The sequence below is a fragment of the Hyaena hyaena genome, unplaced genomic scaffold (genome assembly GCF_003009895.1).
Source record: "Hyaena hyaena isolate Hyena2069 unplaced genomic scaffold, ASM300989v1 scaffold_21, whole genome shotgun sequence".
NCBI classification, from domain to species: Eukaryota; Metazoa; Chordata; class Mammalia; order Carnivora; family Hyaenidae; genus Hyaena; species Hyaena hyaena.
Genome location: NW_024080653.1, coordinates 5,347,542 through 5,370,598, shown reverse-complemented (window position 1 = coordinate 5,370,598; position 23,057 = coordinate 5,347,542). Strand labels below are relative to the sequence as shown.

At 54.4% G+C, this 23,057-nt stretch overlaps 1 protein-coding gene across 1 annotated transcript in view; it reads left to right on the top strand.

Annotated features, from left to right (window-relative positions):
• Nucleotides 1-22,000, top strand: part of NPLOC4 (NPL4 homolog, ubiquitin recognition factor) — a 62,098-nt gene extending 40,098 nt beyond the window's left edge. The window contains exons 13-17 of the mRNA XM_039226391.1: nt 11,592-11,663; nt 14,792-14,887; nt 15,933-16,049; nt 17,561-17,663; nt 19,779-22,000. Of these exons, the coding sequence (XP_039082322.1) occupies nt 11,592-11,663; nt 14,792-14,887; nt 15,933-16,049; nt 17,561-17,663; nt 19,779-19,936 (546 nt within the window). The 3' untranslated portion in view covers nt 19,937-22,000. The remainder of the gene's footprint in view (nt 1-11,591; nt 11,664-14,791; nt 14,888-15,932; nt 16,050-17,560; nt 17,664-19,778) is intronic.
• Nucleotides 22,001-23,057: the final 1,057 nt, after the last annotated feature.

The window sequence follows — 23,057 nt, the reverse complement described above, 5'->3', positions numbered from 1 at the left end:
CCCCCCCCCCCCCCCGCCCCGGATGTGTTTCTCTGTACCGCCCTGCTCTGTTGACCAGTTTTCCTTAAGCGGCACCAACACCAGGTGCTGTCGTCACTCTGACTCTGCAACTGTCGTCCGTACTGGCTGGTTACGGCCTGACCTCGCTTTTCTTCAGGAGCCCGGACTGCTCTTGACCCTTTACTTTTCCATAGAAGATTCAGAATTGGCTTGCAAGTTGCACCAAAACAAACAAGTCTTGTTTGGATTTCATCACCCCCTTTTTTTGTGCTGAGTCTGCCTGCGATTTTGCGTGGGGGCGTACCTGTTCCACAGTCTCCAGTGTCCCAGGGCGTCAGGCCGGTCTCCACAGCGGTCCTGTCCGACCTATTAGTGTGTTCCTAGGTCTTTCATAGTTTCTGCATGTTATAAATAGCATCTTTTAAAAAAGTTTTTTTGTTTCACTTTTGAGAGCGAGTGCGTGCATGGCACTCAAGAGGAAGAAAGGGGCAGAAAGGAGAGAGAGAGAGAGAGAGAGAAAGAGAGAATCCTAAGGAGGCTCCACACAGAGCCTGATGTGGGGCTCGATCCCAGGATCCTGGGATCATGACCTGAGGTGAAATTAAGAGTTGGATGCTCAACCAACTGAATCACCCAGGTGCCCCATGTCTTTTTATTTAAAAAAAAATTTTTTTTTAAATATTTTTATTTCTAGGAGAGAGAGAGAGACAGCTGAGCAGGGGAGGGTCAGAGAGAGAGAGGGAGACACAGACTCTGAAATAGGCTCCAGGCTCCGAGCTGGCAGTCAGCACAGAGCCTGACGCGGGGCCCGAACCCATGAACCGTGAGATCATGGCCTAAGCGAAAGTCGGACGCTTAACCGACTAAGCCACCCAGGCGCCCCTAAAAAATTTGTTCTTAATGTTTGTTTATTTTTGACAGAGAGTATGAGTGGGGGAGGCGTAGAGAGAGAGGAATACACAGAATCGGAAGCAAGCTCCAGACTCCAAGCCATCAGCACAGAACTTGATGCGGGGCTTAAACCCATGAACCATGAGATCATGACCTAAGCCGAGGTTGAACGCTTAACCTACTGACCCACCCAGGCACCCTCGCCCAACTGTGTCATTTAAAATTACATTTTTAGCACTTACATTAGCCAATAATTGGTCAAAAATAAAATAAAATTAGGTTTTCTTTTTTTTTTTTTTAATGTTTTATTCATTTCTGAGAGAGATGGCGTGAGCAGGGGAGGGTCTGAGAGAGAGGGAGGCACAGAATCCGAAACAGGCTCTAGGCTCTGAGCTAGCTCTCAGCACAGAGCCCGACATGAGACTCAAACCCATGAACCGTAAGGTCATGACCTGAGTCGAAGTCGGACGCCCAACCAACTGAGCCACCCAGGTGCCCCGAAAATTAGGTTTTCTTTTTTTTTAAATTTTTTTTTTTAATGTTTTATTTATTTCTAGGAGAGAGAGAGAGACAGCGTGAGCAGGGGAGGGTCAGAGAGAGAGGGAGTCACAGACTGAAACAGGCTCCAGGCTCTGAGCTGGCAGTCAGCACAGAGCCCGACGCGGGGCTCGAACCCACGAACCGCGAGATCATGACCCAAGCGAAAGTCGGACGCTTAACCGACTAAGCCACCCAGGCGCCCCCCGAAAATTAGGTTTTCAAACTGTTGTTTGAAATTGGTAAATGTGTGTTTGGCAGCACTGCTGTGTTGCTAGTTCCTCAACTTTATTTTATTTTTTATTTATTGTTTAATTTACGTCCATGTTCGTTAGCATATGGTGCAACAGTGATTTCAGGAGTAGATTCCTTAATGCCCGTTACCCACTTAGCCCATCCCCACTCCCACAACACCTCTAATAACCGTCTGTTTGTTCTCTATATTAAGAGTCTTTTATGTTTTGTCCCTCTCCCTGTTTTTATATTATTTTTGCTTTCATTCCTTACGTTTATCCATTTTGTATCATAAATTCCTCATATGAGTGAAGTCATATGGTATTTGTTTCTCTCTAATTTCACTTAGCATAATACCCTCTAGTCCATCCATGTAGTTGCAGATGGCAAGATTTCATTCTTTTTGATTGCTGAGTAATACTCCGTTGTATACATAACCCACATCTTCTTTATCCATTTATCCATCAATGGATATTTGGGCTCTTTCCATACTTTGGCTACTGTCGACAGCGCTGCTATAAACATTGAGGTGCATGTGCCCCTTCAAAACAGCACACCTGTATCCCTTGGATAAATAGCTAGTAGTACAATTTCTGTGTTGTAGGGTAGTTCTATTTTTAATTTTTTGAAGAACCTCCATACTGTTTTCCAGAGTGGCTGCTCCAGTTTGCATTTCCACCAGCTGTGCCATAGAGATCCTTTTTCTCTGCATCCTTGCCTTTTTCTGTTGTTGCCTGAGTTTTTAATGTTAGCCATTCTGACAGGTGTGAGGGGGTATCTCACTGTGGTTTTGATTTGTATTTCTCTGATGATGAGTAATGTTGAGCATTTTTTCATGTGTCTGTTCACCATCTGGATGTCTTTGGAGAAGTGTCTGTTCATGTCTTTTGCCCATTTCTTCACTGGATTTTTGTTTTTTGGGTGTTGAGTTTGATAAGGTCTTTTTTTTTCTTTTTTAATATTTATTTTTGAGAGAGACAGAGCACAAGCGGGGAAGGGACAGAGAGGGAGACGCAGAATCTGAAACAGGCTCCAGGCTCCAAGCTGTCAGCACAGAGCCCAGTGTGGGGCTCAAACTCCGGAACAGAGAGATCACGACCTACAGGCAAAGTTGGACACTTAACAGACTGCACCATCCAGGCGTTCTGAGTTTGATAAGGTCTTTATAGATTTGGGATACTAAACCCTTTATCTGATATGTCATTTGCAAATATCTTCTTGCATTCTGTCATTTGCCTTTTAGTTTTGCTGATTGTTTCCTTTGCTGTGCAGAAGCTTTTTATTTTGATCAGGTTCCAGTAGTTCTTTTTCGTTCTTGTTTCCCTTGCCTCTGGAGCGTGTTGAGTAAGAAGTTGCTGCGGCTGAGGTCAAAGAGGTTTTTGCCTGCTTTCTTCTCTAGGATTTTGATGGCTTCCTGTCTTATATATAGGTCTTTCACCCATTTTGAGTTTGTTTTTGTGTATAGTGTAGGAAAGTGGTCCAGATTCATTTTTCTGTATGTCACTGTCCAGTTTTCCCAGCACCGTTTGCTAAAGAGATTGTCTTTTTTTCCATTGGATATTCTTTCCTGCTTTGTCAAAGATCAGTTGGCCATACGTTTATGGGTTCATTTCTGGGTTCTCTCTTCTGTTCCACTGATCGGAGTGTCTGTTTTTGTGCTAGTACCATGCTGTCTCGATTATCACAGCTTTGTAATATGTCTTGAAGTCCAGGAGTGTGATGCCTCTAGCTTTGGTTTTCTTTTTCAAAATTGTTTTGGCTATTCAGGTTCTATACACATTTTAGGATTATTTGTTCTAGCTCTGTGAAGAATGCTGGTGTTATTTTGATAGGGATTGCATTGAATACGTACATTGCTTTGGTTACTAAGTTCTTAGAATTTATATACATATTCTTTTTTTTTTTTTTTTTTTTACAAATAATTTATTGTCAAATTGGTTTCCGTATAATATATACATATTCTTGTGGGTTTTCTGCACACAGGAGCATATTGTCCAGAAATGGCAATTGTGTCTCGTTTCCTATTCATTTTGGCTCCTCGTGCTTCCAGAACAGGGTCCAGGGAGCAGCATTATTAATCTTGTTTGTGACCGTGAAGGAAGCGCTTTCAGGATTTCATCATTAACTGTGAGTCTGGTTTTCTGATAATACCCTTTATCTGGAGATTTGCTTTTTACTTGCATGTCTTGTAAGTGTTTTGCACTTAGGAAGCGAGCTCCCTTTTGTGGCAGAACCTGTGTTTATTTCTTGAGTCCTGCCGTGGTTTCCCTGGATCACTCCCTCACCTGTAGGTGAGGGCAGGCTAGCAGTGTTTCCCGCGGTGTTTTACAGACTGGCAGGGTTTGAGACATTGGTTTCTCCTGTGTTCTAGGAAAACATCTGAGCAGAGACCTCTGCAGGCAGACACTGAAGTATTCCTCTTGATCCTCCTGTGGGCCGTGGGCTGTAGGCTGCGGGCTTGCAGACGGAACACGCACCGCTGCGCGTCTAAGGCTACTCATTACGTTGTTGTGTGTGGTAACAAAATTGGGAAGCAGCCCACCAGTTCAATAACAGGGAGTTCAATTAGAATATGTCTTCTGGGTAAAATACTATGTGACCCCTAAAGGCATGTGCTTGAAAATTATTTAAAAATCTGGGATGGGGCGCCTGGGTGTCTCAGTCGAGTGTCCGACTCTGGATTTGGGCTCAGGTGGTGGGACTGAACCCCACGCCAGGCTCTGTGCTGAGCATGGAGCCTGCTCGAGATTCTCTCTCCCCCTCTTCCCGTCTCCCCTGCTTCCCCTGCTGGCACTCATTCTCGCTGTCTCTTAAAAAAAAAATCTGGACTAAAACTCATAATGTAAAATTAAGCACGAACTTGTACGTGCAGCATGAAGATACGTGGGTAGGCGTTTCTGCACACATCAAATGTGTGTTTATACGGAGGGCGGTGCTGGGGGGCTTGGCAGTCCTTTGGGAGGGTGGCGGTTGGCCCACAGCTCCCATCTATACGTCCTGGCACGTTCTGTGCAGCCAGAAAAGAATGGCTGGGGGTGGGGAGGGGTGAACCCAGACCAGGACCCTGGAGAAGGAAGGACCGGGACAAACCGTCGTTTGTGTGCTTTTCCTGAAGGGGTCCCTGCTTGACGTGCGTTCTCTTCCAGGGGGGCGCTCACGGCGAAGGGGACTGCGTCTTCCGTCTTCTGTGCTGCGTTGACCCTATGTGTGTGTTTCTCTTGTAATTTAAAGCAAGAGTTTTACATGTTCATGCTCACACACGCAGCCCCTACAAAAAGACACCGGGAAGGCAAGTTCAATGATAACCACTGTTTTTTTTTTTTTTAATGTTTTTTATTTATTTCTGAGAGAGAGAGGGAGAGGGAGAGACAGACAGACATTGTGAGCAGGGGAGGGTCAGAGAGAGAGGGAGACACAGAATCCGAAGCAGGCTCCAGGCTCTGAGCTGTCAGCACAGAGCCCGACGTGGGGCTCGAACCCAGAAACCGTGTGATCATGACCTGAGCTGAAATTGGATGCTTAACCGACTGAGCCACCCAGGTGCCCCAACCACTGTTTACATCTATCATATTTCCTTTTCATTTCTTTTATTTTAGAGCATTTTTTTTTAACTTTATTTATTTTGAGAGCACACAAGTGTGAGCAGGGGAAGCAGAGAGCGAGAGGAAGAGAATCCCAAGCAGCCTCCACACTGTCAGTACAGAGCTCAACGCAGGGCTCAATCCTAGGAACCCTGAGATGGTGACCTGAGCTGAAATCAAGAGTCATATGCTTAACCAACTGAGCCCCCCAGGCGCCCCTTCAGGCTTTTAAATGGTGATTATAAAGTTAAGGGAGTACGATATTGAATGTGTGGCTAAACCAATGTATGTCACAACTGACACCTGCTTCAGTTGCTCCCGGATGTCGTTGGGGGTGCTGGTGCATGTTGGTGTGGCTTTGGACAGGATGCTGGTGCCTCCCTCGTCACCCCGGCCCTGAGTAGGTGAGGGTGCGGCCTGGGACAGTGACATTTCCCTTGGGGTGGATCTGCAGGGATGGTGTTTGGGGCTGTTGCCTGGATGAAATTATGAGGGAGCAGGGGTGGAGATGAGCATCCAGGACCAGCTGGGGCCTGGGCCCCCAGCACGGACAGGAGGGCTGCAGCAGGGCCGGAGCATGCACTCGCAGGGCGCGAGGCAGCACCCGGGAGCCAGGCAGAGAGAGGGTCCTCGTCAGGAGGTGCCAGTTCATCCAGACTGGGGGCGCCGTTGGCACCACATGGCCGTCAGGGCCTCGAGCAGGAAGCCTGGAGAATGTGGCTCATACACTCGGTTCAGAGAAGAGACCAGGGAGCAGCCAAGCCTTCTGGGAAGGCAGACAGGGCAGCGGCCGGTACTGGTGTGGGAAGTGGGGTCAAGACACTTTCTTGTTCAGGTTTTTTGTGAGAGAAATACCCCGCATGTGTGTCCTGTGGGAAGGGGTGACTGGCGGGCAACAGAGGACATCACGAGTGGGGTCCTTGAGAAGGCGGCACGGGGGAGAATGTGGTGTGGGGGGCGTGGGCTCCACCGATTCAGAAACAGGATGGTGCCGGCTGGGGACAGACGTGGACCCCGAGCTCCCGAGCTGGCGGGCTGCTGCTGGAGGGCTGGGGCCGGGAGTCTTGGGGGACCAGTTTGCACAGGAGAGGCCAGTCATCAGCCGAGAGCAAGGCCGCGAGTAGGTGGAGCTGCTAGAAGTTTGCAAGTGAGCGGGCATCTAGGCAGCGGGACCTCGGAGGCGGTACTGCAGCTCCAAGTGGCCTGTGAGTCAGGGGTGCGAGTCTGTGTCTAAGTTAATGTACAGGACACTTTACTAATACGAATTCAAATGCGTGCCTGTGGAAAATCCGAAGTTCTAGATAACAGGGAAGTAGGCTCCCAGCACCCGCTGTGCATGCATATGCAGGAGAGTTTGTGACGACATCTCCAGGGGATCTGCAGTCTCTTCTCTGGCCAGACCTAGACTCTCTGCCATGTGTCACCTGGGTCCTGGGACCACAGTGTGTCATCAGCAGGTCGCACTGGTGCCCTCTTCCCAGGCGGTCTGTGGGTGACTGTGGGGGGTGTCCCAGTGTGGCCGTGGCAGGGCGCTCCAGAACCCGAAGAGAGTGAGAGTTAGCCAGGTGGGGAGGGGCCCATCTAGGGGCCACACGTCCCCAGGGCCCAGTGCCCCTGGGGGCCGAGGCTCTGTGGTAGGTGGAGTGTGCTTGAGATGGTGACGTGGGTGGTGGGAAGACGGACAGAGATGGACAATGGTTCTGGGACGTGCTCTCTGGGTGGCAGGTGGAGGCAGGTGGGTTTTGCAGCAGGCACCACGAGCACCCCCACACACACACACCCCCCGCTGGCTGCCGAGCCGAGCTGCGAGAGGGAGGAGGCGTGGTTGAGAAGGTCATCGCAGGCACAGAGCTGGGGAGCCCAAATAGGAGGCTGGCGCTGTCATGCAGGGGTCGTGTGTCCCCCGGCTGTGGCCTTTGGGTGTGGAGAGGGGGTGCCAGAGCCAGGGCCCTAGGGCCTCTGGGACTGCAGGAGGAAGCAGGGCTGGAGCCGGGCCTCTGGCTGGGTGGGTGCAAAGCCACGGGAGTCATGAACTTCAGTGAGTAGCACCGTGAGCGCGGGGCCAGTGTTTGTGTTCGAGGTGTGGCGTGGCTGGACAGCCGGGAAGGCAAGCGAGCCACCTTTGGCGTTCTCTGCACTGGAGGCCCTCGAAGGGGGGAGAGGGGCAGGAGAGCATGGAGGCAGACAGGGGGCAGCGCTCCTCCAGGGAGCTGCTGTGGGGGCTCTCGGGGCCCAGGGAGCCCCTTTCTGTGTTCGCCATCGTTGGGGCCGTCCCGGTGCCTGGCGCTTACCCAGGAGTGCTCTCTGGGCCGTCCCCACCTCACTCCTGCACGCTCTGCACTGGCGCTATTTGTCGGAGGAGAAGTGTGTTTCAGTGGTTATGCCTTCTCCCAAGTCCCGGAGAAGGCGGCGCCGTCCACACCTGCCAGCTGGGCTGTGGACCCCCGCCCTTGGCCATGCCCGCCGGGCTGTGCTGTTGGGGCCCCGCTCCACACTCCTTCATCCTGAGACAGTGTCTCCTGTTTCCTTGGCGAATTGCCTCATGCTTTCTGCATCAGGCCTGCAGGTCTGTGTGTATTAACCCATCACATGCTGCGTGCCCGTGCCAGGCTCCCATTGTACAGGTGTCATCAGAGAGGCTGAAATCGCTTTTGTTCAGTCTTTTTCATTATAATTTCTGTCCATTTCATTGTATTTAGGAAATAATTCTTTATCCCAAATCTATATATTTACTTATGTTTTCTGTTGGTGATTTTATTAATTTTACATTGAGATCCACGATCCATTTATCCATTATTTATTTACTTATTTATTGTAGTTCTGTGATACATTTATGTGTGTGTCAGGGTAGGACCCTGCACTCATTTAGCTTTTTTAAAATTATTGTTGTTTGTTTGTTTGTTTAGAGAATGAGCAGTGAGGGGGCAGAGAGAGAGAGAGAATCCCAAGCAGGTTCTGTGCTGTCAGCGCAGAGCCCAACTTAGGGCTCGATGTCATGAACCATGAGATCATGACCTAAGCCAAGATCAAGAGTTAGATGCTTAACCAGCCAAGCCACCCAGATGCCCCTCATTTAGCTTTTTTTTAAAACAAATTTGTTTTTGTTTTTATTTTTATTTATTTATTTTTTTCTGAGAGAGAGAGTGAGCACAAGTGGAGAAGGGGCAGAGAGAGACAAGGAGATACAGAATCCAAAGCAGGATCCAGGGTCTAAGCTGTCGGCACAGAGCCCGATGCAGGGCTCGAACTCCTGAACCATGAGATCATTACCTGAGCCAAAGTCAGACACCCAACTGACTGAGCCGCCCAGGCGCCCCTCCAAAATGTTTTAATTACAGGAGATTATGTTTGCTACAAGCGTTATTCAGGAAAACTTAGCAATTAAGAAATTGCCTATAAGAGAAGAGATTCTGAACAGCATATTAGCATACTGTCCAGTCTAGGAAAAGGGATTTCGTGGTGTCTGAAATCTCCAGGCCAGGTTTTCATTTGAGTCTGCTGTCGGGACTGGGGTCTGTGGCCACAAGGTCCCCACAGGGGAGGAGCCGATTGGAGTGTGTGACCCCATGGCACCAGCACATGGTTGAGCAGAAATGGCCAAGTTCTGATGCAGAGATCCTGGGTTCATGTGGACAATCTCTGCCCCCCTCCACCCCTTCCACCGTTAGGTCTTGGGCAGGTTAACTCGCCTTGGTAGCCCTCACATCCTCATAGTGCATTGGGGACCAAGCGGTTGTTTGCACGTGGTGTCTAGCCAGCACCTAATATGTGTCAGCTCCCAGTTCTGTTTGTACCTAACAGACACTCTGCAGGTGCTTGTCGGCAAGGCTGTTTCCTAGACAGCGATTCTTTGAGAAATTTTGTTCTGAGAACTTTGATTTTGTTTTTTGTTTGTTTGTTTTTTTTTTTTGCTCTATCCTGTGACGTCTCAGATCAAGCTGCCAGTGTCACTTGTTATCCTTCCTGCCAGTTCTTTAAAGAGAAAAGCAAGACATAAGTAAACTTAAAAAAATAAAAATATAAAGGGGCACCTGGGTGGCTCAGCCAGTTAAGGGTCTGACTTTCAATTTCGGCTCAGGTCGTGGTCTCTTGGTTCTTGAGTTCAGGTCCCACGTCGGGCTCTGCGCTGACAGTACAGAGCCTGCCCGGGATTCTCTCTCCCTTCTCTCCCTCCCTCTCTGCCCCTGTCCTCGTGCTCTCACTCTTCCTCTCTCTTTCTCTCAAAAATAAGTAAACTTTAAAAAATAAAATTAAAATAAAAAGAAAAGCAGTACATTAAGGAGTCCGTCCCCCTTTTCCAGAGCAAGAGGTGCCAGCGCTCGCTAGAGTTTGCCCTTGTTCTGGCCGGGCACGGGGACGGGGGTGCGGTGACGCCACAGCTCTGGTGCCACCGTCTGCGCCCGTGGCCGTCACAGGTGGCCGGGCCTCTCCTGGAGGCCTGCTCCCCACTGACGCGAAACTGCTGATGCTTTGTTGGCTCCTGACCTGGGAACTGAGCGCCTCGCCTCTCCCAGCCTGACATCTGCTGACGTGATTGCTTCTGAGATGCCGTGTGGGGCTGGGGGCTGGCTGGCGAAGCATCCGCAGAGGCATGTGGGGGAGAGAGAGGTTACCGGCCCCCACCCCCACCCCGCCTCAGAGAACAGAGGGTGGTGCAACGCCTTTATTTTCTTGGGGAGCAGAAAGGTACAGTTGGGTAGTTAAATTTGAAAGAGAATAGCACGACACAGAAAAAAGAGAGAGGGGCATTTAACAAGAAAACTCGCTGGCGGGGAAGATGAACGTGAACAGGTGCTGGAGGAACGTCTCTGCATATTAGAGCTTAATTAGACCCGAAGGTGAATTCCAGACAGGCCCATTATGGATGAGTTGTTGCAGGGAGGTTCTGGAAATGGTGATTTAGTTTGATTGGATTTGATTCCTACCTCCTGCCGTATCTCCCCCATCGAGAAGCCGCCACCTCTGGGGCCCCAGGACCCACTCTGCTGCCCCTGTGAAGCTTGAGGGCCCTGGAGAGCGGGGCCCAGCCTGGCTGCAGCCCAGACGAGCGGGGGCAGCCACCTGCACGTGGTAGGACAAGTGACTCTTCCCCAGCGCAGCGGGAGGTCATTCCGACTTCAGAGGCAGGCGGAACAGACCAGGTGGTCTGTTGTTCCCGGGGTTGTGCCTTTTGATGGGTGCTAGCAGCGCTGGATAGCTAGCTGGTTACATCTGTTTGGACTGTTTCCTGGGAGAACCGAGGGGCGGGTTCTGGCTGGCTGCCCTCTTATGTCGTGACTGGAAGAAAGGGAGGGAAAGCACGGATCAACAGAGACATATTGCAGACGAGAAACTTTATTTCTAAGCAAAAGGATCTGGGGCAGACGGGATCCCTGGTCTTGCCAGTAGAGTGATAGACTTGGCTCAACTTAGGAACGACTGACGCGTGCGTTGGGGAGACGGTGCCCACTCTGCGGTCCCCGGGCAGGTGCAGGTGTGCGGGGGTAGCCGTGCGAGCCCTGCAGGGGCAGCGCCTCGGCGGACCTGCTTGGCTTCCCTTCGGCTCTGAGAGCTTTGAGAAGTGTAAACTTTTATGGAAGGCCTCATAATTGGAAGTTATGGATATATAATTTATATATGACTCAGAGAATGATTTATGTGATGTTAAGTGATGATTTAGATAGAAAACATGACCCCCTCTCACAGAATCTTTAATGAAAAGTGTTGGTTCTTATGAATTTATTTCTAGAGCTCTGTTTGAACTCAGCATGTTTGACATAAATCAGATATAATTGTCATTTTATGATTAATGAACATATGCTGGCCGTTTTTCCCCATAATTAAACTTTATGTTCTGTGCATCTGACAAAGCAGAACAAGTTTAGACTTTGACAGATTGGTGGCGGGGGTTTTCCACGTCTGCATATTTGTGTGTGCGTGTGCTCATTTGTGCACATATTTATTAATGTACACGGACGAAGCCGGGATTTCAGGTGTGAGGAGGGTCGTTAGGAGCCAGCGTTCAGACCTGAGGTTGGGGAGCCCTCGTGCGGGATGGAGAGATGCAGGTGGACGTGCGGGGCGGCGGGGGCCCTGGGCCCGTGTCGTGCGGGGCGGGGTTGGGGGGCTCGAACATGCTCTTCCAGCGGAGCCGCCCTGTTAAGCAAGACATGGCCTCTCCTTCACAGTGTGGCCACCGTCCCAGAAGACCGCGCGCGGCACACATGTGCACACTCTGCCTCTGTGGTGTTCATAGGCCTCAACAAGAATTATAATAATGGACCAGGGAAGACGGGCGTGTGAAAGGCCAGCCATGTTACCAGTCAGCAAACCTTTGCTCACGCCTCTCGCGTTTGTTTCCTATTTCAGGACATAGACAAGTTCGGCAATGAGATCACCCAGCTGGCCCGGCCCCTGCCCGTGGAGTATCTGATCATAGACGTAAGTGTGCATCGCCCCTGCCTGGGCTGCTGGGTGGGGGCTGCGGGCGGCATGGACACTTGCCCTTCGGCCTGGCCCCAGGACAGGCACCCAGAAAGCGTATGAATCCCTGAGCTCCTGTCATCCCTGAAAGGCTGGGGACTTTAAGGGTTTTTTTCTTCTAGTTGGTTTTTTTAATTCCTTAAAAACAACTTAGGGTTTGCCCTCTTCCTGACGAAAATGCAGCACTGGACCAGCGACCAGGCCAGGCAGCCTCTGGAGAGGAGCCAGCCTGGCGGGCTCTGTGCCAGTGTGTGTGGTGCTGCCCCGGGCACAGCGCCGCTGCCACTGCAGGGCCCACCGTGGGCTCAGTCCCCGGGGGGCGGGACAGCCGTAACGGTCCTCCACTGAAGCAGCTGTGCTCTCCTGGGTGGAGCTCCCGGAGCCAAGAAGGCAGCGGGCTCCTCCCACCGCGCACCCCAGCACCGTCCTAGCCTCCACTCCTTGCTGGAGGTGCGGCCCCGGCCCTCGGCTGCAGAGGGCTCCGGTGCCCGAGTCATCTGTGGCCATCGGCTCTGTCCCAAGGGGTTGGGCAGGGGCTCATTTCCTAACTGCTTCCTGCCGGGATCTCGGGATCTCTTTGGGCTGTTTGGACTCAGGAAGGGCATGTGATTCAGGCTGTAAAATACCACTGCGTTTGGAGCAGCAAGTCCCCATGAGCCAAGCCCGTGGTCGGTGCTCCATTCCAATTGACAGCTCCTGAGAACATATTTATTACCTAGGCCATAAAGGCATCTGTTTGTTAGACTACCTAGGGTGTAATTAAGATGAAAACAGATTGATGGAACATACACTTAGGAAGAGTCGGCGTGATTTAAAGCCAGCTTTCTGAGGTCTCCTCTCCCCACAGCCTCCCCATCCCTTTCCTTTTAGAAAAGAACCGAGTTCTTGCTTAGTGTGCTGTGTCAGCTTGTGTGAGGGAACATTGCACCCCAGGATACCTGAGCCCCCTGATCTTGTCGGGGGAGGTGGGAGCAGGTGTCCAGACCGGAGGGCTGAGCTCCTTGTCGGTTTCCAGTCCCACAGCCTGACCGGCATTGTCTGATGTCCTCAAACCCCATGACCAGGCCTCTTTGTCACAAAAGTGGAGGGTTGGGTCTTGCTACCCAAACTGCCGTGGATGTGCTGGGCAGGTGTCTGGGCGTTGGCTAGAGGACCTGGAGCTGCCGGGGCAGCGGGCACTACCGGGGGTGGGGACGAGATGAGGGACACCCTGCAGCCCTCCCCGGGTGTCAGGGGCGCTCACAAACTGCCTAGGGGACTCAGTTCGGTCACACTCTAGGGGAGGTTAGGAGTCTAACAAAGACCTCTCTCAACTCCACATCTGTGGCCTGGTAGGTGTGCTGCTTTGCCCACCCCCCACTGTCTCTCCCTTCCCCCAGGGGATGCACTGCGCCATCCACACCCCTTGGTCTCTGCGGCGTGGACAGAAGCTGAGACTAATAATTCAGGCTTGCATGTCTGAACCTTGGTGAGTGTAGGCACTCAGGGCTGTCTGTCTTGCAGAGGAACAGAGTAAGGCCTAGCATCTGTCTGCAGCTGACAGAGGCCACGCAGCCAGTACGTGGCACTGGGGCTGGAGTCCACACAGCTGCTTGGCCTCATCAATAAAAGATGAGTGGGCCAGGCGCCAACCTGGCTCAGTCAGTACAGTGCGTGGCTCTTGATCTCAGGATTGGGGGTTTAAGCCTCACGTTGGGTGCTGAGATTACATGAAAATAACATCTTTAAATGGGACATCTGGGTGGCTCAGTCGGTTAAGCGTCCAGTTTTGGCTTCAGGTCACGATCTCAAGGTTTGTGAGTTCGAGCCCTGCATCGGGCTCGCTGCCGTCAGCGCAGAGCCAGCTTCAGATCCTTTGTCCCTCTCTCTCTCTGCTCCTCCCCTGCTTGTGTGCATGCGTTCTCTCTCTCAAAAATAAACACTTAAAAATAAATAAAATCTTCAGTCGGGGCATGTGGGTGACTCACTCAGTTGAACATCCGACTCTGGATTTTGGCTCAGGTCACGGTCTCATGGTTGTGAGATGGAGCCCCACATTGGGCTCAATGAGGAGTGGAGCTTACTTGGGAGAGTCTCTCTCTCTCTCTCTCTCTCTCTCATTTCTTTGCCTCTCCCCTGGTTGCTCTCTGTCTCTGTCTGGCTCTCTCTTTCTTTCCCAAAATAAATGCATAAACTTTAAAAAAAAATTTTTAAATAAAATCTTTAAGACCATCAGGGCTCTGGCCTCAGATGTTGCTGCTGGCCCAGTCCCAGCACAGCCTGGGCTAGCCCCACACAGCCGTTGCCTTTGCAGAAAACAGACCACAACAACACTTCCATTCTCTAGATATAGTTTAGAAGGAACCAGAATAGCTACTCTAAATCTGGACAAGGTGTAATCCGCTGCTGCTGGTGTCAGGTTGCAGGGGAGAAGCTGCGTCAACCAAAATGTGGTTGACGCCTGGCACTGGGGCGCGGGGGGGGGGGGGGGGGGGGGGGGGGTGGCATCTGCTGGGGGAGTGAGGACTGTATTTGTATTGATTATTGCGCATTTACCACCATCCTGGAGTTTCTATCGATTACGTGCTAGATTTAAAGTGCTCTCTGTCATTAGTAAAGCGTGTCTGGTTCCCCTCGTGACTCCAGCCCGGCTGGTGGGAGAGCGGGAGCGCTGTGCACCAGGTCTCAGAGCTGAGCGGCGGCGCCCTGGCTGCCCCGACGCGCCCTAGCTCGGCGCAGCGGTGCCGCGGCCTCTGGAGGGCACTGCGCGGAGAGTTCTCCCGGCCTCGGCCGTGTGCTTCCACAGCTCGCCCTCTGGTTCCTCCGCCGGCCAGCATACAGAAAGTGCCCACAAATGGCACAGTCCTAAAAATGGTCAAAAATGATTATTTGGTTTGCTTCCCAGAGCGCTGAGTGTCAGAGGTTTCACTTAGGGGTGTTGTTAATGGTTAGCCACCGCATCCAGCGTGGAGCAGTCGGACCTCTCCACTGCTTTGAGTGACTTGGAGCTCGGGGGAGGGTGTGCTCAGGGCTGCTTGGAGCACTGAGGACCGCCCTCACCGCTGTTTGCAGCACAAGTGATCATGGGCTTGTGTTTTTTTCACTAGATCACAACAACTTTCCCCAAGGATCCAGTTTATACTTTTTCTATTTCGCAAAATCCATTTCCTATTGAGAACCGGGACGTGCTGGGTGAGACACAGGTAAGCTGTTTGTCTTTAGAAACGTAATTTAAAGTAACTACTGCTTGTTTATCTGGTGTCAGTGTTGTTTTTCCAGAAAGTACCAAGCTTGTATACTCCCTTGATTGATTCTTATGGCAAAACCCAGCTAGGACTTTTTCCGAGACACTGGATCACCACGCCACCGTCTCCAGGGCAGGGTTGACGAATCCCCACAAAGGCAAATTCTCGCCAGGCCCCAGGCCTGTGCATCTGCCAAAAGAGCCATGGTTGCTGACTTCTGTTCTTCTCCCAGATTTATTCATCACTGTGTCCTCTCCCAACAACTTTTGTACCATTTGTTTGTTGACCAGCATCATCTCTTTGTGGAGATGTCTCTTTGCTCTGGCTTCCTGCCCTTGTCACCCTGCTGCGTTTCTCACGCACCGTCCAAACCGTGTGGGCCTCTGGTGGCCCCGGCCACTGGGGCTTTCCAGCACGTCCTGCACAGTGACCCCTGCTCCACGGCGCAGGGGAGGCCGTGCAGAATTGCTAAGGCTGCCTCGTGCTGCCACACGGCTGGTCGGGGACACACGCTTGTTCCTAGGCACATCTGTCTGTGTGGGGGCCCAGGGTGCTTGTAGAGGTGCAGAGCCACTTCGTGGGTGACTGTCTTAAGCCTCCTGTGTTTAGTTTTGCTGAAGGTGTAGCGTCACGTAATCCCTCAGCACGCACACATGGTTACTCTTCCCCCGAGTCCACGGTGCGGCTGCATGGCGAGCACACACTGGCCTTCTCGCCCCACGCTGGGCCCTTCCCACAGCCCACTCCGCCTGGAGCTGTCTTTTTCTAAATCTGTCTCCCAGCTGGGTCAGCTGTATAAACCTGCTCTTATTACACATCCCTCAGTGTGTCACGTGTGTCCCTGTGGCCTGGGTCCCTGTTGGTGGCTATAGAACGAGACGGGGGAGGTGTGTGTCCACACTCTGCATTCGGCTGTGTCCCAGGCGGGGATGGACGGCTCTCTGGGCCTGGGGTGGCCACGACACGCTCCGGTTCACAGTGTCCTTTTATGTCACCACGCTAGGACTTCCACAGTTTGGCCACCTATCTGTCCCAGAATACCTCCTCAGTGTTCCTGGACACCATCTCGGATTTCCATCTCCTGCTGTTTCTGGTCACCAATGAGGTCATGCCTCTGCAGGTACGGGCCCGAGTGCGTGTGCCCACTGAGCACTTGGCTTCTCTGGTCTCCACGTGGGGTTCGGCTCTAAAGAGACGCTGCCTTTCCTCTCGAGCCAGAGCGTGAAGCCGGGCACAGTCCCCCTCATGTCCTGTGGGCAGTGGCTTCTCCTAAGGGGCTTGCTGGTAGGAGGACGGATTTTGGACAGTAAGCATTGGCACTGAAGCTGCCGCATGTGCTGGAGGACAGCGTCCCTTGCTACAACCCCGCAGGCGGCAGGCGGCCTTGAGCTCTGTGTCCTCCAGCATGGAGCATTAGAGATCAATGATTTACAGAATTTCTTTAATTGTAACAGTTTCAGGATCGTAGCCTCTGCTTCTTACTGATTTCTCTCCTCCCAAATCAACGTTGGTTTTATCGCCAAGGCCAGAAGGTTGGCCAGCGTCCAGACCCTGAGTGCACAGCTGCATAGTTGGCATTGTTAAGGCACGCTGTTGGGCAGAAGAGGGCGTGAGTCACGGGCACTGGCTGCTGTCTGAGCAGCGTGTGGGAAGGGGGCAGTGGGCGGTGGTCAGTGGGTCCAGCCAGGAGGCCCTTACCTACTTTGTGCCTTTTTTCTGTCGGAGACCCAAGGAAACACCAGAGGGAGGGGAACGAATTCTTTCTGAGGCACTGACTCAGTACGTTCCCTGCAGGTGACAGAGTAGAGTGGAGCAGCCCCTCCCTCCCCACTGTTCTCCCACATCAGGTGGCCTGTAGCCCTTCTTGTGTCTGATGAGTTTGTCTTGGGTCTGTATTTTGTCCCCAAACTGCCCACTTATGATACTTAATATCAGGCACCCTGAGACTGCCTGTTGGCTTTACCTGCCTTGTTAAAGGCCAGAGAGGAGCCCCTTAGCCCCAGGCCCAGCCCCGCTGTCTGTCCAGTTGGACAGATGGCGAGAGCCTGGGCTCTTCACCAGGGCCTCCTCGCCAGCAGACGTGTACTGTTTGGCAGTCCCCTGTTGGAAAACATTTTTCTGGGGAGCCCCTGAGGACCCCTCCCCCAAAGCTTTTTAATAGATTCTCATTGTATAAACTATTTTAGTTCTCTGCACTTTGACTCTGGAGGCCTAGGATCTAGAGAGCATTTTTACAGACATGGTTGAGAAAGTAGAGAGCCTCCAGGGAGAGCATGAGGGTGGAGGGTGGACCCCACGACCACGGGCGCCTGTCTGTGCCCCCGAGCCCTCAGGGTAAGGAGCGTGAGCTTCAGGGTCCTGGCAGCTGGGCCTGCTGGCCGGCTTATGACCGAGCGGCACGGTAGTGCTATTTGGGAAGAACTTAAGTTTTAGCTCTAAAATGTAGCACTTGTATGTGTAGACCTAGGTGTGTGGCATTATGTTTCCTAGTGACAGCCGTGAGGTTTGTTACACCCTCTGAAGTGTGTCCCGGTGTTTCGCAACATCAAGTTAAGGAGAAGGGGCTTACTAAGCGGGGTGCCCCCTCCGCAGGCAGAGCAGGTTGGAGCCTTCAGTTTCGGGTTCTTGCAGGACAGCATCAGCCTGTTGCTAGAGGCCGTGAGGACCAGAAACGAGGAGCTTGCGCAGACGTGGAAGAAGTCTGAACAGTGGGCCACCATCGAGCAGCTCTGCAGTAAGTGTCCTCCCGTCCCTCAGTCCCCAGGGCCTTGCCCTCGCACTCCCGGCACCAGGCCGCAGGCAGCCCGACGCATAGTCAGCAGAGCTGCTCACCTCCCAGGAGCCGGGCCCAGGGCGCTCTGACAGGTGTCGTGGGCAGTCCCGCAAGCACAGACGTTCTTGCTGCTGTGCCGTGCGTGCCGGGAGGCCATCCAGGTCGTGGGGTTCGGCTCTGCACGCACCCACACGTGCACAGGCTGTGCCAGGAGCAGTCCTAGGAGCAATTCAAAAGCCCTCATTTTAGATCAGCAGAAACCTTACATTCACGTAAGTGCTGAAAGGCCGGAAACCTCTGGGCTCGGGCTTTTCTTTCTCCCTTCTTTCTGCTGCTCCTCTGGCCTCTCTTGATGGATAAAGAGGGAAACACACAGAAGAGAATGTGGGGGTCTGTGTCTCGGAGCCCGAGCCGGCGCGCTGCCCAGGGAGAGCCCTCTGCCTGCGGCGCAGCTGACTCGTCCGGCCAGGCGCTCAGAGTGGCAGCCGCAGTGCAGCCCTTTGCCCCGTGGCTTTGAAAGACCCCGTGATGCTTTCTGGGGACAGCTTGGCAAATACGTGTAAAAGGTGTTCCTACCTTTTTTTCAATGTAGGGGGTAGATATTAGAGGCAAAATTAGTCAAGAAAAACCTCAGAGGGATCTCAGCTTTGAGGGAGGCCGGGTGGAGAGTTCCTCTTGTTCCCTCTTGATGCTAAGATCTCTGGGGGCTTGGGGGTCCGAAGGGTCTAGTCGTGCTGCCTTACTCGTCAGGTTTTCTTTCTATACGACTCTGACAGACCAGTCATGCAGCCGGCTGCACCCCTTGTACTCCTGCCCCGGCGTTCTGGACACTGCAGACCGTCTAGGGCAGAGGACAAGATGTTCCACCAAATTCCCTAAAATGAAGGCCCGCGGGCTCGTGTCCCCAGGAGGGTAGTGGTGTGGTGCCAGCGGGCGGCGCTCAGCCCCTGGTGTAAGTCTCCGGCACCCATGGCCCCCATGCCGGCACTGCTATTTGTTGTTGTGTTTTTTTTTTTTTTAACTTTTATTTATTTCTGAGAGAGAGAGAGAGAAACAGTGTGAACAGGGGAGGGGCAGAGAGAGAGGGAGATGTAGAATCTGAAAGCAGCTCCAGGCTCTGAGCTGTCAGCACAGAGTCCAACGTGGGGCTTGAGCCCACGAACCGTGAGATCATGACCTGAGCCGAAGTCGGACGCCCAACCGACTGAGCCACCCTGGTGCCCCAACTGCTGTTTGAATCCTTCACACAGAAACGTCGATGGCCATGGCTTTAATACCCCAGCACGCTCGCGTCAGCCCGGGAAGGCCGGGGCAGACCGCGCATGGTGGACCAGCACAGCACAGGGGGCAGTCGGGTAACGGGGGCCCCATGTGGGCACTCACACTAATAGAAAGTTGTGTGTCAACCATACTTGAATTAAAAACAAAAAACTGTGAGACATGTCACCAAAAAGGCAGTAATAGCAGTGGTCACCATCATTAGTCATCGGGGACACGCAGAGTGCGGTAACCGAGAGCGTGTTAGCCATCGAGCAGAGCGGCCGAGATGAAAGACTGGCGATGTTCCGTGCTCACCAGCTCGCCCACACTGGTGAGCACCGGAAGGCCGTCTAGCCGTGTTTTGTAGATGGTCCCTTCCTCTGGGATCCAACGGGCCTGCTCCTAGGTTTTCACCTGAGACGGGAAAACACAGGTCCACGCAGAGGCGTGTGCGAGCATATTGATGGCAGCTCTGTGTATAATGGCCCTAAAGCGTCAACGACCCAGAGGTCCATCGGGGGGAGGTGGGCAGCCAACACCGCTGTTCTCACAAAGGACCCACACGCGGCAGTAGGAAGGAGGGTGGCGGTGGGGTAGAGCGGTCGGGGGGCACGGCTCCGGGTTCTGCGGACAACAGTGTCGGCTCTGTGTGCGGGCAGGCAGTCCGGGCTCCCTGGCCGTCCCTGCCTGTAGTGGTTTCTTTGAGAGCCCCCGTCTGCTCCGGGGACAGCACAAGAGAGCGCTCGGGCCGGTGGGGCGTCCTCCCCTTGCCCCACCCACAGCCGATGAACATGCCCTTCTCCACCCCCCCCCCAGGCACAGTCGGAGTGCAGCTTCCAGGCCTGCACGAGTACGGGGCCGTGGGCGGCTCCACGCACGCCGCCGCCGCCGCCATGTGGGCCTGTCAGCACTGCACCTTCATGAACCAGCCGGGCACCGGCCACTGCGAGATGTGCAGCCTCCCTAGGACCTAGGCCCCCGGCCCTGCTGGCAGGACTCAGCCCCCCGCAGCCCTCTCTGAAGCCGGGATCATTGCAACCGTCGCCCCGCGCTGGGCAGCCCTCAAGGGGCTTCTCAGCACCAGGCTTCCGCGCAGGGAGAGCCAGCCTGGTGCTCTGCGGGCTGACAGCAGCCTCCTCGCGGAGCGGCTCGGTGATCCCCCGGGCACCCCGCACCGGCCTCCAAGGCGGTGGAAGGCCCTGGGCGCCTCGGCATCGTTGCCTGGGGCTGGGAGGGGCGCGGAGGCCGCACTGCCGCCATCCAGCTTTCTCTTCCCCTCCCTTTCGATGCTTTTTGTTCTTGCCCCTCCCGTGGCTCCGGTGGGAGTGTTTGGCGGCCGTCGTACCTGTTGCTCCGGGCAGACCCTGCCCGGGAGGCCGCTTCGCCCCCTGCCAGTAGCTGTTGTCTGGCGGAGACGTGAGCGGCACCGGGGTCACCGGCCTGCTGTCTGCTTGATCCGCGGCCTGGTTTGCTGCCCACCCTTCGTGCTCTCACCAGACATCCAGGTGGGATTTTTAAAGTCTGCGTTGGTTGTAATAACAGTTATCAGTAATTTCTGCCCAGAAGATTTTTATTTATTTCTTTTTAAGATAAAAACAACGTAAAAGGGGAGTGAGAGAGACTAGTTTCCACTTCCTGCCCTCCCGTGCTGAGTCCCTGGGAGTGGGCACCGAGTGGGCACAGGGTGGGCGAGGGTGGACAGAGACCCACAGTCGGTTCTTGGAAGTAAACCTCAGTGCCTGAGACTTTCCTGCCGCCACAGCTGCAGACTCGGTGGCCCAGCAGGAGGGCGGCGGTGGCTCCTGCCAGCCATCACCCCCACCGCGGAGGCCTCGGGCCAGGCCTGCGTGGGGCGAGCTGGGCCGTCCGGGACCAGAAGCTCTGGCCCCTTTGCCCTGGACGCCGTTTCCTCCTGCTGCCCTGCCCGCCCCCGGCCGCCTGCAGTGGGAGAGTAGGGGCTTGGCCTGTAGCAAGAGCGCTGAGACTGCCATGGGGGTCCCCGGACAGGGGTCGAGGAGGGCAGACCTTGCATGTGCTCTGGGGTCCCTGGGGACTTGTGCGCGGTACCCCGATGCCTCTTTGCCTTAACGAGGGCCACGTCTCTTAGCTGCATGACGCCCACGTGAGAGGCCGGCCTAGACACGGACTGTGCTGAGAGCTTCACGTCTCTGCCCTGGGGTGGGAGGCGGGCCTGTGTGACCTTCCCTTACCTGTTCTCTGCGTGTTGGCTTCTTTTGTGGTGAGGGCTGTGCCTGGCACCTCGAAGTCCACCTGGTGTGGGGCACACAAGACTTGTCTGCTCTCCAGGCCAGGGGTCAGTCGGGTGGGTCTGGCCTCAGCAGGGCCATCAGTTGGGGGCAGGATGCGCGTGGCAGGAGAGGTGCAGAGCGGCCCGCCTGAAGCAGAGTCCCCGCCAGCGTGGCCCCATGTCGTCAGGCCCCTGTGATCCAGTGTGAGGCTGCGGAGGACCCCGTGCTCAGCCTGTGTGTCCCCCTGCGGCCCCCCCACCGGCTCTCCTGGTGCCGCCTTCACCCACCTGCTCCTTTCCGTCTCCCTTCAGCCAAGTCTCCTCACTCTGGTGTTCTGGCAGACGCGGAACACGGTTCCTTCCGTCTCTTAGCTGAAGGAAAAGCGTTGGAATTTCTCTGCTTCTGGTTCCTAGTCACTCTTTGTTCAGTAACGCACTTTATTTTATTGTCCAAATAAGACAGGCTCAGAGCTCAGCATGAGGGTGTGGGGGGCATGGCCTTGGCCACGGGCATGCAGCCACCTCTTCTTGCCCGGGGCAGGGTCCCCCAGCCCCACCCGCATCCTCCTTGCCTTTGTGTGGACACACCCTCTTGTCACCAGGCAAGGGGTGACAGCGTGCTCGCCTGTCCAGGCGCACGCAGCTGGCTGCCCCGACCGCCTCTGACCAGTCTGCTCCTGGTGCTCGCGCTCAGCTCCGCTTGGGGCTCGCAGGGGTGCGTCAGTGGGTTTGCGTTAGCGTTACCTGGATTCCCGCCCCGCCGGGAAACTAATAAAACACCTGAAGCGACCGTCAGACTCCCTGTTTGTCTTTCAGGGCCCTGAGCCCCCTTCCTGCGCGCCGAGCTTCTGTCCGCAGGTTGTGCCCAAGTCCTCTTCCTGTCATGTGACTTCACTTTTCTCTGCACATCGCTGTCCTCATGTGGGGCCCTCTTCCCTGCCCGGTCCCTTGGCACTGACTTCCGGCGTGTCATCCAGTGGAGGAGAGCGGCAGCGGGGGAAGGGTGCTGCCTGGAGGCCGCTCCACTGCACAGGCATGGGGGTGCCAAGCCTGGAGGTGACACGCTGCCTGTCCTGAGTTGTCACATGACCGCCAGGAGGCATTCTCTCTCGGGGTCCAGGTGCCCACCTTCACACACGCCTTTCCGCATCACCCAGTCCTTGGGTCACGTGACTCACAGCCCCCTGGCCCAGCCGGTGCCTCCAGGCCTGATGCTCCAGCAGCGGGGAGGTCACATTCCGGCCACAGCGCCCCTGGGTGCGCCTCAGACCGCTGGACTTGCTGGATCTGAGGGGAGCCACCCCCCTCAGGAAACCAAGCAGAAGGGATGTGCTGCCTATGAGGAGGGCTCAGCAGGGCCTGCCGCTGCCCTGCGCACAACAGGGCTTCTCCCCGCGGGCTGCCGGCGTCATTGGACCTTAGGAAGATGACACTGCCCCCCGATTCGGCATCGAGAGCAGTGACAGAGCGCACACCTTGCACACCCACGTGAGGGGCTGCCAGCCTTTAGCCTGGTTCGTGTCTTTGAACCAGGGGTCAGCACCCAGGGCGCCCCTCTGTGTTTAGATAGGGCGTTGCTCATAAATCCTCCCATCACAGTGAGGGCTTCCCCGGCGTGGGGCCAGGAGCCTGCCAGGCCCCCTGAGCAGAGGGAGAGGGACGGAGGAGTGACCCGACCCAAGGGCACCTGGGTTGTCCTGGCCAGCCAAGGGCTAAACCTGGGGGGTGAGGCCTGCCCAGCTCAACCCACCTTCTAGATCCACTTCTGCACGAGTTCTCTAGGATGGCCCCTCGGTGTCGGGGAGCAGCCTGGGAGGCCTGGGGGGGGAGGGGAGTAACTGTGAGCG